At 42.3% G+C, this 18,115-nt stretch overlaps 1 protein-coding gene across 3 annotated transcripts in view; it reads right to left on the reverse strand.

The window, feature by feature from the left end:
- The window catches only part of ACAD10 (acyl-CoA dehydrogenase family member 10), a 363,878-nt gene that overhangs the window by 261,140 nt on the left and 84,623 nt on the right, over positions 1-18,115 (reverse strand). For all 3 annotated transcript variants that reach the window (XM_069214832.1, XM_069214834.1, XM_069214833.1), the window contains one exon: positions 14,991-15,185. In XM_069214832.1, the coding sequence (XP_069070933.1) occupies positions 14,991-15,185 (195 nt within the window). The remainder of the gene's footprint in view (positions 1-14,990; positions 15,186-18,115) is intronic.

Genomic DNA, 18,115 nt, shown 5'->3' on the forward strand with positions numbered 1-18,115 from the left:
AGGCGGATGATGGTGATTTTCACAAGATTTGTGGGGTATAAGGTTGCACTGGAAGAGTCTTCTGAGGTGGAATCGCCTATCTGGGTTAAAGTGAAGTAGGAGAAAAACGTTTGCGGTAGTCCACCATCATCAGTTGAAAGTCTGAAACCAATGATGTTGGTAGGCATATCACGTCCTCCTGATACTGTGGATATGGTTGAAACTGGCCGTGGTAATGTAAAACCTCTTGTTGAGGGGATAACAGTCTTGGCCATAGTAGCCTTCTTCCTCATCATCATAGTTTTGCTGGTATTTAACATGCAGTTATGACGGGACTGCATGCAACCCCAAAAGGACAGTCATCCTCTGAATCATCCTCATCCAGGAGATGATTGGGTGGTAAGGGTGAGACTTTGCTGGGTGATGTATGTTCTGGCATTAGGTATTGCGTTTTTCCCATCTCTTTTGATCTTTCCTAGAATTCCCCCTCCCATCGATGAGATCGTCGTGAAGGTTGTCAACAGCAGTTTCACCATTGCTGCCACTTGGATTAATTTTGTCGTCAATGTTGTTGTCGCCGTCAACAAGGCAGATACTAGTTTTACCATTAACGGGATGGGCGCTGTAGAATGTATCATCGATGATGTGGTCGGCAACGGCATAGGTACTTTCGCTGTCAAAGGCCTAGAAGACGATTTCTTCAATGATGGTGGTGGGCTTGTCGACGATCTCTCTGTCGATGATACCAATGACAGTTTCTTGAATTTATGGTAAATCTGAGGTGGAGGAGTAGAGGGCACAGACCTTGATTTTTTGGGCTTTTCTGAAGAGAAAGTAAGACCCTTGTGCATTTTCGAATGTTTTTCTAGGGAATATGTTCCTTATGATTTTTTTCTGAAGTACTTCACTCCTTGCAAGACCCATGGTGGGTATTTTTAATAGATTGTATGTGAGGCTCAAGAGGAAAATGAGCTTCTCATCTATCCCTTTTTTTTTTTACTTTCCTGGAGGAGGATGAAGAATCCTCACTGTAGTCCTCAGAAACAGAGTCCTTCTTAGCTTTAAGCTTATCAAGCCACAGCAATAACCTTCCCTCTTTGTCCTTCAGGATTTTAGAAGAAAATGTATGACTACTGTGCAATCCTTCACTTTGTGAGATGGATAAAGGCAGTAAATGCAACATTTGTGCTGATCTTCTGAATTAAGCCTTTTCTTGCCTTTTCAGGTCCCACAAGGTCTAAAAAGACCTTTCTTTTTCTTGCTCTTACATTGTCAAATCTGAAGCAGCTGGTAATTAGTAATATCAAGTTAGTATGAGTATCCTCTCTGTTAGCACTGGAAATATTTAACTGAGCAGAGCTCAGTGGAGACTTCCTCACAGACTTGCGGTAGAAAATCTGAGGGACAGAAGCCACTCGGAGGAGAGTTCTAGTGGGTGATAGAACTTGATTGCTTGGAGCTTAAAGTTTATCTCTTTTTTTAAATGACAAAGATATGTTACTAAACTGAAGGTCTTACGGCCTTTCCAGGCTATCTTTATCATTGCAGTGCTTTTTAACGATACAGTAGGACTCCCACTTCGAAGACAGGGAATCATTTAAGCATATGAATGCCTTAGTTTCAATAGGTAACTTTGAGACTAGCTTAGTCGCTGGACTTGTAACCATTTCACTGACATTGTATAAAGTCAGAACAGCCGATTCTCAATATGGTGAGCGAGGAGCAGTTAGTCTGCATCATCATCATCATCATCATGTGTCATGGCAAACATTCTGCATACCTTCAACTGTGACAGAGGGAAGGCTGCTAGCAGAGCTAGTAATCCCTGCTCCTCCTTAGTGAGATGAGGTGAAGAGCAGAAAGAAGGAAGAGTAATGGATTGACCGAAATGGAAAGGGATGACTTTCTTGGGAAGGAAAGAAGCTTTAGTTCTGAGGACAAAGGTGTCTGAGAAGAAGTAGGTTTAGGGCAGAAGGACACTGTGCCTACAAGAAAAACAGGTTAGAAAGTCAACAACCATAACTGACAACTGTGGAGGGACTCCAAGTCAAACAAAACAAGGTTCAAATCTCTTTGGGGCATAACAAATGAAGTAGGCATAATAAGTTTGTCAGTGGCTTCAAAAAACTCACCATAATTGGGAATTTGAACAGGGACTGCTGGTCTGAATGGCACAGAAAAGCCAACAACACTGCAATGTAGCCCTTGATGGTGGCCACTGCACAGCACTGCTGGGCCAGCAAGAGTGCAAAACAAGGGACTGCAGACAAACAGATCCACATTGCACTCCATACACCAATTGGCACATCTATTCAACCTTATAGAGTAGATCGTCTTGGTGAAGTGGCAACAACTTGACAGTATTAGGTCAACCACTTCTGGTGCCAGATTGAAGGAGTTCAGGTGTCCCCGCTCAATAATGTTAGTTCCTGCTTGTTGTATGGAGTTTGTAGGTTCATTTTTGTTGCAATGCTTGGTGTAAAATGTGATTCTGGAATTTGGAATGTTACATTAGTTGCCTGTTGCTGGCATTCAGTTCTGGGTAGCTGGTGAAAGTGTGTGTGTTATCTTTACTCTGCCTTGTAGGCCATATACCTTGTGAAATAAAACTTCTAGCAAGCTCTTCTGGCTCCTGTTTCATTGGATGAACCAACAGTACAGATTGGCGACAAGGAGAAATTGTGGTTATCCACTCTCCTTCCTACAAGTCTATGACTGGTAGCCTCAGACTGGCCACTCATCCCAGGGTCTGTAGCCTAAGGCGACAGGTGCCTGGTGAGCCAGGACATCCGGGGTGAAGCACCAACCTCAAAGCACCTCAAAGGTGCCAAACTGTCTGTATCATGCAGGTGTCTGCTGGGTGCAATTCTCCAGTCATCGGTCTCTGCAACAGTACAAGGAGCACCCCCAGGTCAGAACAGGCCTCTCCAGGGTCAGCCTTGGGGTGCTCTGTTCTCAGAGCTCGCAAGCCCTGATTGATCCACTGGTCCTCCCAGTGTGGACCGTTTCCACCACCTGCCCCTATATCTAGGCCTCTGTATTCTCCCTTTGGAAGTGGTACTCCCAAAAAACTGAACTGTAGTGGCACCATGAGTGAGCACCCCTCCCAGTTCTCCTGACTCCGGGGGCAACTCATTCCCTAGAGCACATTCCGTGGACATGCTTTGGGGACTGACAATGGCCCTACTCTGAGTCACCTCACCACCCCACTCCAGGGACACCAGAGCCATGGGGCGGAAAACATCCACCCACTGGACCCCAGTAGATCTACACACCTGGCCGGTGTACTTCCCTGCAGAAACTAGCCTTTTCACTACCTTCATCTGGCCAGCCCTAGTGCCCTCAGAGCAATGAAAGGGATTCAATTTGCTTCAAACTGGTGAAAGTGACTACTCCCACCCTCAGGGATCACAAGCTCTCTCTCCGAGTCTACCTCTCAGCTAAAGGAAATGAGGGCATGGTCTATGGCCTGCCCCTGGGGATTATTTACCCCTAAGGCCACACTGGCCACCCCTGTAGAAGACCCACCAGAGGGTAGTTTCTTAGGACAGACAGAGTCCTTCTATGTATGTCTAACTGAGAACAATCAACGCAGCAGAGTTGAAAATGGGGTGCCCTGGGCCACTGCCCACCAGAACCTCCTCCCTGTTTCTCAGAAAGTGCATGGGAACCCTTTTTCCCGGCATTACTCTGGGACTTGTCTGGGTCACTTTTAACTTCCCCCTCACTCTGCTGGGGAACCTGAACCACCGTTTTTGGGTTCACTCCCGGGAACCTTCTTATAAACTATGCTGAGCCAGTGGTCCACCTCTACAGCAAGCTCCCTGGGACCAGTGTACTTACTATGAATCGGGTGTTGGCACAGATCTGCAAAACAAAGACTGAACATGTGCTCTCTAGCAATCAGTTGTATAGCCACTGGTAATCCTCTGTATCACTGCCCTTCACCCTGTTATTCAGTGCCTTGCAAAAAGAATCAACACAATCCAATCAGGACTGGTGGGCCAGCTTCTGGCTGTCCCTAAACTTTTGCCTATACTTTTTGGGGTGAGATCATATTTCAAGGGTTTCCATCATGGGGGGATATCTCATCCTATAACCCTTCTCTAGGACAAGTAAGGACACTTCCACAGGTTATCCCCCCAATCCTCTTCAGGGATCCTATGCATCTGCAAAGCTAACACATAAGCTTCCAACCATTAGTCAGTGCTGTCACCCACAGCAAAGTCAGGCATCAGACCTTTAGAAATGTGGACCCTCTTGTCACTAGAAGGTACTGTAGATATGCTGCCACCATCACTGTTAGACCCTGCCTGACTGGCCTTCAAGTTCAGCTCTTTTAGGCTCCTCTCGTAGGCCAACCACTCCAATGTAATTCTTTCTTCTCTGGCCAATTTCTTTTCGTCCATAGCCAGTTTCTTTTCTTCCATTTTTAACTAGGCCATCTGCTGCCTAAACTCCCTTTCGGCCTTTTTGTCCACCACCTCCTCTGGGGACAGGCCTAGAAAAGCCATACTCTCTGGGAGGGAGTTCTAACTCAAGTTCTAACTCAAGAGGCAAGTCACCACCCTTAGCTGGAGGCTGCATCTCAGGAATGTCTTCTCCTTGTCTTTCCATCTCATCATCCACTTCTGTGACTGTAACCAAAGATTGGTGGACTTCCGCTGAGGCCCTCAACACCTTTTGAAGCCCCATTTCCCTAGTGTTGCTCTTGGGTGGATGTTCTCCTGGCAGAACCTCTTGAGCTGTGCCACAGTATAGGCCTCCATGTTGGCCAGCTCAAACGCCATCCTTGCAGATATAGTTTCAGGCATAACAGTCAAGCAGAATGAGAGGGAATTTGGAAAAAGCAAAAAAGCCAGACAAAGAGAAATTCAAAACTCAAACTGGTCTTACATTTTTTATCTGGAATTTTCAGTGTAACACAAAATCACTGTATGGGACTGCACAAACCCAAGTCCAAATCATCACTGCTGATCCCCAACTTAAGAATTTGGGTTACTTGTTGGAGGGAGGGGTGAAACCAGGCCTGGCCAGGCAACAACCACAATCCATATCAGGGTGAGACACAAGCAACCTACACATTTACCAGTGCTCAACCCTGTGGTAGCTTGGCATCAAAGCAGTCAGGCTTAACGTCGAGGAAATGTGTAAAGTATTTATGCAGCACTTCAAACCACAGTAAAGTTAAAACACAACACAAGAAAAATCCACCACCAATTTAGAAAAATAGGTTAAAATGTAAAAAATTGAGACTAAAAATGCACTCAGTAGAACCAGAGCTACGCAACGGTAAAGATTTAAGTCAAAATAGTGCCTAAAAACACAAAGTGCCAACTGTGGTTATCTGTTTGCTCCAGACCGGGACAAAGTCACATGTTCAAGCCAACCGCGATGGAGTGCAGGACGAATACAGGGACCAAGTTAGGCCTGCTAAACAAAGTACCTTAAATTCTGATTGAGAAGAGTTGTGAAGTCCTGCATCAAAGATGCATCACACAGCAGACTTTCTGAAGAAGCTGCAGGGCTGTGATGCGAGGTCCTGCGTCATCGAGGATGGCGTTGATTGGGGGCTTGCGATGCAAAGTCGTGTATCCAGGATGCGTTGCGCAGCTGTGGTTCTGAGCAGCTGTAATGCGAAGTCCTGTGCCATCCTCGAGGATGCAGACGACCGAGGACTTGCAATGCGGAGTCCTGCAGCATCGGGTCCAAAGAGATGTGGGCTGCAATGTGATGTCCTGTGTAAGGGATGCATAGCTCAGCAGCAGTTGTGATTTGGAGCTGCTAGGAGATACGATGCACTGCATCGGTTCTCCCCAAAGGACGACAGCTGGGCTGGCAGAGAAGGTATAGGCCCACTTCCAATTGACCAGGACTGTGGTGGCATCACTTGTGGGGTAGGACTCACAGCAGACAGAGCACAGGTGCTGGGTTCAAGGAAGTTGGAGCCTTTTCTTTCCCCAAGGCTCTGATCAAGCCAGCCACCTAGCCCTTAGAGTCACTCTGGTGGTCCTGGATTCAAGACACAGCCCAGTCCTTTTCTCTCAGGCAGCAGGGCAGAGAGGAAGCAGTCTTTCTTGCAGTAGAGCAGCAAAGCAGTCCTACTGAGTAGTCCAAAAGTCGAAAGGCGTACTGAATTGTTTGGCCTAATTGGGTCATGTTTATACCTGGTGATAGCTTTGAAGTAGAGGTTCTGGAGATGTCCATCCCCTGCCTCTCTGTCCTGGCCCTAGCTTGTCTGGGGGAACAAAAGACTAGTGTCAAAGCCTTTGTGAGTACGTTCAGGCAGAGGCTTTGCAGTGGGCAAGTGTGGTAAGTGACAGGTCTCCACCCCCCCCATCAAGTCAGCGATGGAACATCCTGCCAACACCTACTCCCCCTTTGTCTCATTGTCTGGTAGCAATACTAAAACAGCATCTGACAGCTACAGCTAGTTATGTGACTCGGATATAGGCTGTAGGCACCAAATGGTTGGGACAAGAAAATTTCAACTTTCTAAAAGTGTCATTTTTAGAATTGCGACTTACCATCCAAATTTACCATCAAACGGGATTTTAAATTACAATTCTTTAGACACCAAGGTCCAAATTCCTACTTGCTTCCAATTGAAAGTTTCCACTTATTGAAAGTAATACATTAACCCAATGTTATCCTATGGGAGAGGTAGGCCTTGCAGTAGTGAAAAACAAATCTAAGAGATTTTTTACTACCAGGACATGTAAAACTTAAAAGTACATGTCCAACTTTTTAAATAAACTGTACCCTACCCTCTTGGCCGCATAGGGCCTAGCTTAGGGGTGACTTGCACAAATTTAAAAGGAAGGTTTAGGCCTGGCAATATGGCTGTTTGGCCAGGTCAAAATAGCAGTTTAAAACTGCACACATAGGCAGTAATGGTAGGCCGGAGACATGTTTAAAAGGCTACTTAAGAGGTGGCACAATTAGTGCTGCAGGCTCACTGGTAGCGTTTAATGTACAGGCCCTAGTACATGTAGTACCAATTTACTAGGGACTTACAAGTAAATTAAATGTACCAATTGGGTGTAAGCCAATTTTACCATTTCTAAAGGACACAGCACAAGCACTTTAGCACTGGTTAGCAGTGGTAAAAGGCACAGGGTCCTAAAACCAGCAAAAACAAAGTTAGCAGAAAGATGAAAGACAAAAAGCTGGGGATAACCCATGTCAAGGATATCAGCTCCAACAATTACCCTGCTTTGAACCTTGCCAGAGCAACAGCAGCCTGGTACCTGAAGAGAAGGGTGCCATCGAAGGGCATAGCCATCAAGGCCACTTTTTCATCACCTGAAAAGCCTATTGACCTATGCCAAGCATATCTACACAAGGCTATTGAGAAGTCCATTGCCCTAGCCTCGAAGCCTGGGGTGTCTCGTTCAGCCCTGATGACATATCTAAACATATCTTTGCTCTATCAATGACAACGTTACAAAAAAGGTTCCTTAGGGTAGTCTAAGACTGGGACCAAAAAAGATGCCTTTTTCCACACAGCATGAGTATAACTCCCCAGGAGATAGACTGCATTGAGAGAACGAACAGCCAGGTCGCCTGCTGAGAATATCTTTTCCTCATCACCTAAAATATATTTTACGCAATGTCAAGCAAGTGTACAAGAAAAGCTGCTGGGTTTTGTTTCTTGTAGGATGATACCTGCACCCGCAGACTTTCAGGGGAAGGGCACACAGGAATGGTGGTCACTCAGTGTCGGTCTGTATCTTCTTGCTACCATGCGGTTTAGTGCAGAAGTCAATGTGGGCTTTTCCCATGTATATTTCACCAGTTCCATGATTTTTTCACCAGGGTTTCATGGGTAGCAGAGGCAGACGCAATTCATCAGCTGTCTTCGCAAGAATGACATGAAAAAAAGGCCACTTCCATAGATAGCGGCCCTGAAGGGAGATCAATGTCTATATCAGGCAAAGTGCCATGATCACTAGTGTTCTGTAGAGCTAAATAATACACAGAATCAGAATCAGGGAGTGGTAGCAACTTGACCGATTACCTGCTATTACCATTACCATTTTAAAAAACATATGGCATCTGTTAAGGATAACGGATAGTACCAAAAATGTTCTGCCTCTTTTGCCAGTTAAGCTGGTCTATTGATGTGTTCCTCTATTCCCCTCTATATGTTTCCTTCTCAACAAACCTCTGAACCTCTCCCCCAGACCTCAAGAGTATCTCTGCAAAATTTGGTGCAGGCTTTTCTGTGTAAGATACTGGTGACGGTGGTGCTAGGGTCGGCATCAGTGCTGCTAGAGGGTCTATTGGAGGTACCGGCACCAGTAATTACAGTTGGCACCTGACGTTTTGCCTCTGGAATACGGGTAATGCATGAAATTAGGGGGAAACAAACAGCGGAACCTTTAACAAAGCCACTGTAAGGTCCCATGGGTGCAGATAGTCCTGGCCCCTTGATATACCTCCGTGAAAAAATGTTGTCCAGAGATTTTCATTGTAGATTTGTGTTTTTGCAAAAATTAGAGAAGTAATTTAGCTTGAGTAGACATTACTAATCTAGGCCGATTTTTTCTGGACAACATTTTTAAAAATGGCGGATGTGTTGCAGTGACGATGCAATATGCTAGGAACCATGAAATCTACATACGTCATTTGGTGTTGAAACATAGATTTGGGGATCAAGTAGTCCTATAGAGACAGAAAATAGCTCCTTGGAACAACCCTCCCACAATTTTCCAAAATGGCGGCTCTAAAATGATGTGTTTCAGCCATCATATTGGTAAGTTATTTTAATATTGTTTTTGTTTCAGGTTTTCCGTTAATTCAAATTTGTAAACATGAGTGCAGCAGGTGGTAGCAGAGGATCTTTACCACCTGACAGAGTGTTGCTAACTACAAAATCTGAAGACTCCTTCACTAAAGAAAAATGTGTCATATGCCAAACTAATCTGGAAGAAAAGCTATAATCAACTCCGGCTGGACAGAAGGGAGTTCAAGATGCTGCAGAAATACAGCAAGACGTAGTTCACTAAAGACGGAAACTGATGGGTGAAGAGGATCAAATATTTTATCATTGTAGCAACAAGTTCTACACATTGTAAACAATGGAAAAAAGCCTGGGGAGAAAACTGTCAAAAACATCAGAAACCAGTGAATCACAACAATACAAATCTTCTGAGCAAGTGATGACAATCAAACCCAATGGTCATCCCCTTAGAAGATCGATGGCTTCCCCTTGTCCACCTCCAACAAACGATAAGAAAGCAGAGGATCTTCAATGTGTTATCTGTGTTTTAGCCAGAACAAGGGCAAAAGGGATTGACCAGAGAATAAGGTATAGAGTATGTGAGTCTCAAAGGACAAACATGCTTTTATCCGCAGCTAGTTTCTTCCAAGATGAAGTTTTCAGCCGAGTAGCTGATCTAAAGTACGAGGTGAATGTGTCTGCAGCACATTTGTATGCCCACCCAAAATGCAAGTGTGCATACATTCGATTATATAAATGTACAACGAGCTCGCAGCAGCAACTTAACCTTCAGCCTTCAGTTAAGTTTGCACTCTTTGAAAAAGCAAATTAAATTTTAAAGCTGCTCTTGAGTGCTGGCTACAGGTTCACACTAGGTGAGATAAGAGAAATAATAGCCTGGTGCGAATGTACAATAACAGAATTCGTTTTTGTCATTCTAACAAAAACACTGAGATACTTATGGTGTTCTCAGCTGATTTGACTACTGAAGTCCTTGCTGCCAAAATAAGATCACAGGATGAAGTAAACTCAGCAGGAGCCACTTTAAGAAACGTATTGAAAGATTTAGATTTTTGACTTAATGACAAAGTTTGTGATGCTCCAGAGCTTTACAAAACATGGCAGTCAACAAGAATGCCTGATGTTGTCTTAACATTTCTTACATCATTGTTTAATATCAGCAAAGCAAAACTGTTACAAACTAAATTTATTGAATTTGGAACAGAAGCTGACAATATTGATGATGGCTTTGAAGATGTAAGTGAAGAAGTGAGAGACAATCCCATGAACCGACAGGCTTATGCTGTGGAAATGTACTCTCTTTTCAAAATCATGTTTTATGAGTTACACCATTGCAAAAAGAAAACTTTGCTACACATGATGACTGCCCATGCAATCTATGACTAGTGCAAAAGTAGAGAGCTAATTACTTCAATGAGTAGGACTGGTGTATCAACAAGTTATAATGACATGGTACAGAGCAGGAACTTGCTAGCAGCTCATGCTGTAAAATCTTTTGAATCCGACAGCACATCACTTCCAAGTCACTTTATCAGGAAATGATTTACAATTGCTGCTCTTGATAATGTTGAAGACAGCTCTTCTTTGTCTGGAACATCCAGCACACATGATACTGCCAAGTTTTTTCAAGACTGTAGCAATGAAGTAGGAGCTGGTAAAACAAGCTGTGCCAGTTGTAGGCATAAACAAACAAAGCTGCAAACTTACAACCCAACTGCCTTGACAATGTGTGCAAAATCACTACAAGCCATCAACATGTCCTAGTCTACCAGAAAGCTTCAAAGTGGCTGAGGACATGGATCTTCTTCTACCTGATGCTGTGGTCCACAAAGCTGATTTAACTGAATTTATTATATAGCTTATTAGGTGCGGGCAGAAAGATGAAGAAAAGCCAGTTCCTCTGTGGGCTGGAATTCATGCTCTGATCTCCCAGAATACCATCCCACTGAAGAAGGTTGTTTTTTTACCAGTAATACCATCTCCAGTCACAAACTATGCAACAGTATACATAGCTCAAAACAATTTCCAAAATGTGTGTGCTTAGCTTAAAGACCAGCCTATCCTGCCAATTTGTTTCAATGATGGTGTTTTCTGTATTGTAGCTGACATTGTTATGAGCAATACTGTAGAATTTGATGATCTTCATCCAATGATGGGTGTTTTCCACATGATAAACGTTGGATTGCAGTGTGCAGGAAGTTATCTCAGTGGATGTGGCATAGACAATGCACTTATTGAGGCTGAAATCTTTGGAAGAAATACTGTCCAGTCAGTATTCAGTGGAACTTGTTATGTTCGTTCGTTACAAGGTATGCTCATTATATCTGAAGCTATAGGAACATTGTGTTGGAATGCTTTCTGGAACAAGAATGACAAATTAGGTTTTGCATATCTTATCTCAACAGTGAACAAGGCACAAGGTACACTTCATTTTGAATCGCACAAACCACTGTGAGATTGGGTCCTGGTATTTAGAAAGAGTGAAGAAGCTAGAGGGGGAACAACCACACCTCTACAGAAAATTCACCCAAAGACATTTTGTGGTGAAAGACAGAGAGGGAAGGTTCAATGTTGCGGCTCTATATGTGAAAATGGAACAGACAACCCAGATCACAGAAAAGCACCAAGAGAATTGTTGGTCAGACATGTAAAAGTGAATATGTTGCTCAATGGCAGCTAGTTTACCATAAAGCCCTTTCTATTTGCAATGCTTTCAGAGAGATGACAAATTCAAAATTAATGGACCATTGTGCAACTGTTCATCACGTACTTGTGGGAATGAGAGGAGAACGTTTTCATAAACAAGTTGACAGCCTTCTTCATTACATGCACCAGCAAGGAAACCCCTTTGAAATGACTGAGCCTGTGCGTCTACACAACTTTGTGACCAAACAATATGTGGATAAAGATATAAGGACATGTCTACTAGATGTCCTGGAACATGAGTCGAAACTAGTAGTAGTACAAACTTTATTTGATTTTCAGCAAGTCATAAAAGTATCAAAAAAAACATTTATATATAACAGCACAATAAATAGAATTAAATAATAAAAATAAATATCAAAGATAAAAAACATATCATCGGATTTCCCAATCACAAGTATTTAAATAGACTGATTAAAATTACACCAATACCCCCATGAACTTTCTTACAGTTAATACAGAACATAAAAAATCTGCTAAAATTCCACACATTTCAGTAGAAGATAAAACCTGAAGTCTAACATACGCGCTACAGCACTGACGCAAATTAGTTGATCTTAAAAGGGGCACTAAAAGGCGCTTTGTGTGTTTAGCGTAAAATTTGCAAAATAAAACCACATCAAAACTATATGCAGAACTGAAGCAGAAGAGATTTGTAATGAAAGAGAAAAAGCTGTTTGACATAATCACAAAAGCTAAACTTCCACACATTAATTGCCATAGTACGATTTTCATCCAACCAACCATTACAAAACAGGTTACAAAAAACTGCTTGTGCAAGCACATAGAGAGATGGATGTCGCAAAAGAAAAGGGTGAATTTATCACGGGCATTCTGTCGCATGATCTTCTTCCAACAAATGCATTATTTGATGGAGGTGCTGAAACCGTACTAGGGCTCGAAAAAAACTTTCACCTGAAGAATTTCAATTTGAAAAGATGCCTTCATTGAAAACTGTGTCACAATTGCAAATGGTCAAGATTTCATCCATGCAAAACTTCTGAGCGGTTGTTCAGACTGTTCTACAAATATCACAGTCAGTGTGCACCTTGCAAGAACTGCACATTGCCTTTGACAATTATCTTGAACTATCTGTCAAACAATGTGGGAGAATCAGACGAATGTCTACGAGTGTAACAATTGACCTTGCCTGCATCAAAAATTCGACACATGTACCTGTGCAACTTGATAAATTCCAGTCATCAACATCGAACAAGATGAACTTGGAACTGTTAACTCCCCAAAACATTGCAGATGCTTCAGTGAACACTGAATTTCCAATTATTGCAAGTGGAATGATTCCCAATGAGGAGTTGGTGCCTGCAGAGAGATATTCAAAAGGTATGGGCCATATTGTTCACAAACTTTGGAGGAAGCTGACCTGCGCGTTCTGCCACATGTTGAGTGGGCTGTTCGAAATGGTTTCAATTGAGTTATTTTACTGTCAAATGACACCGATGTTATTACTGTGCTACTTAGAATTGTTGCAATGTTCATATATCAAGAAAAGGATTATCAGAGTTATCGATACTTATGGAACAGTCAAGAAAAGACATTTAATCCAGTTTCGTATTCTGTACAAGAAACTTGACTCAGAGATGCCCAGTGTTCTAATCATGGCACATATTCTTATGGGTGATGACACTACGAGCAAAATTGGAACAAAGCTTCGAGCTTTAACTGCTGAACCTGTGAAGTTTCTAAAAGAGGTCGCTGAGAAAGAAGAAGAATGCAACTTTAAAGACCTAGAAAAATACCCTGTGTGTGTGTGTGTTGTAAACGAGTTCTGACTATCACACATTTGATGATTTTCAGTACAATGAGTTCAAGAAATCAGTACGCTAAGTAACCTTCCAGCGCCGTCATTCTGTGCGTGGACACATTAAAGAGCGTTCTACTTGATCAGATGTGTAAATGCTTTGGATCATGCATATTTAGAGAAAGATCCATGTGAATATGTTTTGGAAGATATTGATGGGGTGCTAAAACCTATGAAATTTCTAAAGCCTCTACCCACAGAACGTACACATACATGTACTTGCAAACCCTGTGCTCAAAAAAGATGTCCCTGTCGATATGCTCTTTTCAAATGTTCAATATTCTGCAAATGTACCACAAGCGAGTGCTGAAACAAATAAAGTGAACTATGAAAATGTATCATAACAGGAGTGATAAACATTATTTTTTTCATATTCAGATCATAAACAATGTTTGCTGTATACATAAAAGGACTAAACACCATCATTGTTTGTTTCATTTCTATAGGTGTCTCTTCTTCCTTCATTACAGCCACCATTTTGGAAAATGGCAGAAGGGTTTGTCTGAGGAGTTATTTTCTTTCTCTATCAGACTACTTGACCCCCCAAAAATAAGTTTTGACACCAAAATAAAGTACATAGTTTTCATGGTTCCTGAAATATTACATCATCATTGCAGCACATCTGCAATTTTTTAAAATGTCGTCCGGCTCAGCAATGTCTACCCAAGATAAATTTTTTCTCTGATGATCCAAAACCACAAGTCAAAAATGAAATCTCTAGACAATTTTTTTTACAGAGGTATGTTTAGGGGCCAGGATTAAGAGGTGCACCACTGAGGACCGAAGCACGTTGGAACATCTCCATCATAGCATGAAGGATAAGGGTTAGAGTAGCCCTTAGTGCTAGAAACTCCAGATAATCTTGTGTCAGTTCCATAAACAGCATTGCCATGAAGGGATCAGCAAGGGCTCTGCAATTGGTATCGGTCCCTATGGCAGATGGATATCAAGTAAGGGCCTGATTTAGGGTTTGGCAGACAGATTATTCCTTCACAGACATGACAGATATCCCGTCTTTCATATTATGACGTCCATAGGATATAAGAGAACTGTAATATGGCAGACGGGATATCCATCACGTTTGTGATGGAGTAACCCCATCTGCCAAACGGTAAATCAGACCCTAAATCCACAAGGATGACTCCGCTAGCGGTGGAGTGGTGCGATAAGAAAAGTCAACGTGTCATGGTGGATCCCCTCTATGTTTCCTCTTCTTCTTAGGTTTTCTCTGTTTTTCCTTGGAGGACTTACAGAAAGGCAGGGAGTAAGACCAGAAGTGAGACCTTGATTTGCAGTGTTAACGACATTGGCCCCATAATCATCTCTGGCAGGGGACATAAAAAGTTTGGATTTGTGCTTGTTTATGGCTTTGGGGTGCCTGGGACCACACTACTCACACAACCTCAAATGGTGCCTGGAACCCAGGCATCTGCCAACTGCAGACTCAACTTGGCTTAAATCCTGAATTGCTGTAATATGATATTCCCTGAACGCTACACTGGTTTAAATATTTTTTAGCAAAATCTCTGAAACTTCATTAGGGTGGGGAAAAAGGGAACTGACATCAGTGAGTCAGTGTGGGCTCTTTATGTCTCCAGTGATGTCACCAAGTTGTAGTTTCTGGTGTCGAACTGGAGCCAACGCCTCCTACGTAAAGTTTCTGGAACAACAGGTGAGGAATCTGCAGGTAGAAGTATCCATCAGAATAAGGTATAACTTTTATCTAAATGTGTTCAAACTTACCACATCAAACTGGTGTTGGTCCAAAGGTAAGAAGCTCTCTCCACTGTGTAGGTAAAAGTTGTTGCTCAAAACTGCAGTCTGCAATCCCTCTGCCCGGATGCACTTCACTGCTTCCATCATAGCTGAGTTGGGCCTGGACATATGAGGACTTGTGAATTCAGAGAGGAACAAGTTCACTGGAACAGACATGCTTGCCTGCATAAAAAGAGAAACAGCTAGGTCACTATCTTCTAACCAGAACTAAAAAGAACATGTTCTACTTTTTGATCACTGCTGCACAGAGTACTTAAAAATATAATTGTGCTATAAATATAAAAGGGAGTGGAAAGTCTGGAAAAAGGGTGCCTGCGTTTTGCTGGATGTCTTGAGAGACAACCATGATCATAGCAGGCTCTGGGCATAAGACCCAAGAGACATTCTAAAATTTGAGCAGACACTACTATTTATTTATTTAATGTTTTTTCTATATCCAGTTCTAGACCCAACAGCATCTGAAAGTATGAAATCGCATGAAATCTCAAGCGGTATCATTCCAATGGGATGAGCATTCTGCAAAATCCTAGATACTATGAAGACATTATTAAACAAAACCAACTATGTACAAACCAGTCATGAGGTAGGTTTACTGGAACAGAGGAAGACAGACCTTCAACTACTTTTTGGGGCCTTGGAGTAACTGGCATCATTAGCATGCAACTTCTTTTGCAGTCTTTCAAGCCTGTGGCTCCAGGCTAGTGCACGGAGAGGTCAGCTTGCAGGCATGCGACTGCACACCCTCTGACCTGTCAGAATTAATGAGTGGTTAGGTATGAACTTGTTGAGAGGGAACGATTTGTTTTTCTTCTGAAGGCAGGTATTTTGAGTAGTAGACCATTTGTATTTCTCAGCTAGTGCAAACTGCCAAAGTTTATTGGTAGAGTAACGTGATTGATCAGAGTAAATGATTTTGTGGGCTAAGCATGCAACTTTAAACATGGATCTCCCTTCGTTGGGCAGCTAGTTTAGGGAAGACAAAATCAGGGTGATGTAGTCATAACTGTTAGCCCCCAAGCCTAACAAGTAGCGGCATGTACTGAGGCTTTTTATGTAGCCATGTGTGATTTGGAGATTCCAGCACGGATGGCCTCCCATAATCCAATCTCAATGAAGCATTGACCTGCATCACAGTTTTCAGGTTTGGGATGGGTAGGAAGGGTTTGATAATTCAAATGGATTTCAGTTGGTAGTTTGCCAATTTTGCTGCCACTTTGACGTGGTTAATGCAGCTTAGTTTCCCATGCAAAGTGAAACCAAAGGATTCTGCATTTTTAGAGATTGTAGCTAAGCAGCCTAGGAGGTTTAGCCGAAGTCAACCATTCCTTGACTTGAGTCAGAGATGTGTCAGTTGAGAGAAGGAGAAATTTGTCTTGTGTGGATTTAGCTTGAGCTGGTGAGTTATCATCCAGGCATGTTATTTTGTTAATAGTTACATCCAGTCAGGTAACATCTGCCTGCAAGGCAACTCTTAGGTAAATTTGGGGTTCCTAAAATGATCACTCAGTGGTTTCAGGTACATTTTAAACAACATAGGAGCTAGGACGGAGCTTTAGGGGACTCCTTGGGAGACTTTCACTGGGTATGTTAAATCAACTGTGAGCAGTCCACCAGGTATGGCCTAAACCACTCTACAACTTTCACTTCCAGCTCCGTGTGGTCTTTAAAGCTGTGGATAAGGAGATCATGATTTGCCTTATCGAAAGCCACTGAGAGGTCAAGTTAGTTAAGCAAGTCTCTTTTGTCCTTTATTCTAAATGTCTCATCAATTTTTTTGTAGTACGTCTGTCTCAGTGATCTGACCTTCTCAAAAGCATGATTAAGAAGATTAATCTTTTTAGATTAATTTGTGAGTTGAATCAGCATTCTGGGATTTTTGCCAAGAACGTGAGTTCTTATACTGTATGGCAATTGATGAGGTCATCTGGTTTTTTATTTTTAACAGAAAGGAGATCTGTCCTATTTTAAACAGTCTTTGAAAATGCCTTTCTGTAGGGAGAGGTTTATAATGTTCACCCAGTGAGATATTACAGCACTATACATTTCTTTTGCTAGATTGGCCGGTAGAAAATCTAGAAAGGAGCTAAAGGGTTTGACCTTAGAGATGGTGTTTAAAAGTTCAGTTTGGAAAATATCCCTAAGGTAGGACCAGGATTTTGTGAATTTTATTGCCTTCGTTGTGCTAGAGTTAATGGTAAGCTTCAATGTTTTTTATTTTAGAATTGCAGAAATGTGCAAATTCCTTATATTTCTATCCTAGTTCTAAGAGTTCACTCGTATCACTGGGCTTGGATGCAAATTTGATAATTTTAAAAAGCTTTCTCTGCTTATTTTTTGCTCACTTCATCTGGGATCATAGGAACTGGGCTTTTTATTCAAAGACATGTTTTGCAGCATTGAACTGAAGCATGAAGGGGGTGGTGATTATCCTTACAGGGATTTTGCTGCCATAAAAATCAGTGCAGGCTGTATTTCCTCTCTTCCTTAAGATCCTTCAAACACGATAAATGTGTACTTGTCTTCTTTAATCTTCTCTCTTTGAAAGGTGCAATTTCATCCATGACCACAGTTAGTGAGTCACTTGAAGTGAGAAGTTGCTGTATTTACATGTTGGTGACCTGAAGGGTAGGGAAGTCTGGTTGGTAGACATGTTTCCAGGCCACCTCTCTTTCTGTTCTTAATATCGCTAGTCCAGTTTTTAGTATCGTTTAGGTTGGCCACATATTCTAGATTTGCAGAAGAAGGTTTAAAGGGATCTGGATGTTATCTTACCAGTTAACTATAACTGGGTCTGTAGCAAAGATGAGATCTTTATCTGTGACAATCATATCCTGCAAAGCCTCTTTGATGCGAGTGTTGGGTCAAGCCATTCTCAGACCAGAATGCTGAAAGGGTTGGACAGGACTTGCCTTAGGGATCTCCACAGTGGATGCTGAAATGGCAAGGAATGTATGATGGTGACTGGACATTACAAGTTGTGATGTGATGAAGTCCATGCATTGCTCCACTTATGGTTTACAATGTGTATTTCAGATGTCCAAGGTAGAATCCTGAGATACAGCGTCAACACTTGCTTCAGAAAGTACTATGTT

The sequence above is a fragment of the Pleurodeles waltl genome, chromosome 11, assembly GCF_031143425.1.
Source record: "Pleurodeles waltl isolate 20211129_DDA chromosome 11, aPleWal1.hap1.20221129, whole genome shotgun sequence".
NCBI classification, from domain to species: Eukaryota; Metazoa; Chordata; class Amphibia; order Caudata; family Salamandridae; genus Pleurodeles; species Pleurodeles waltl.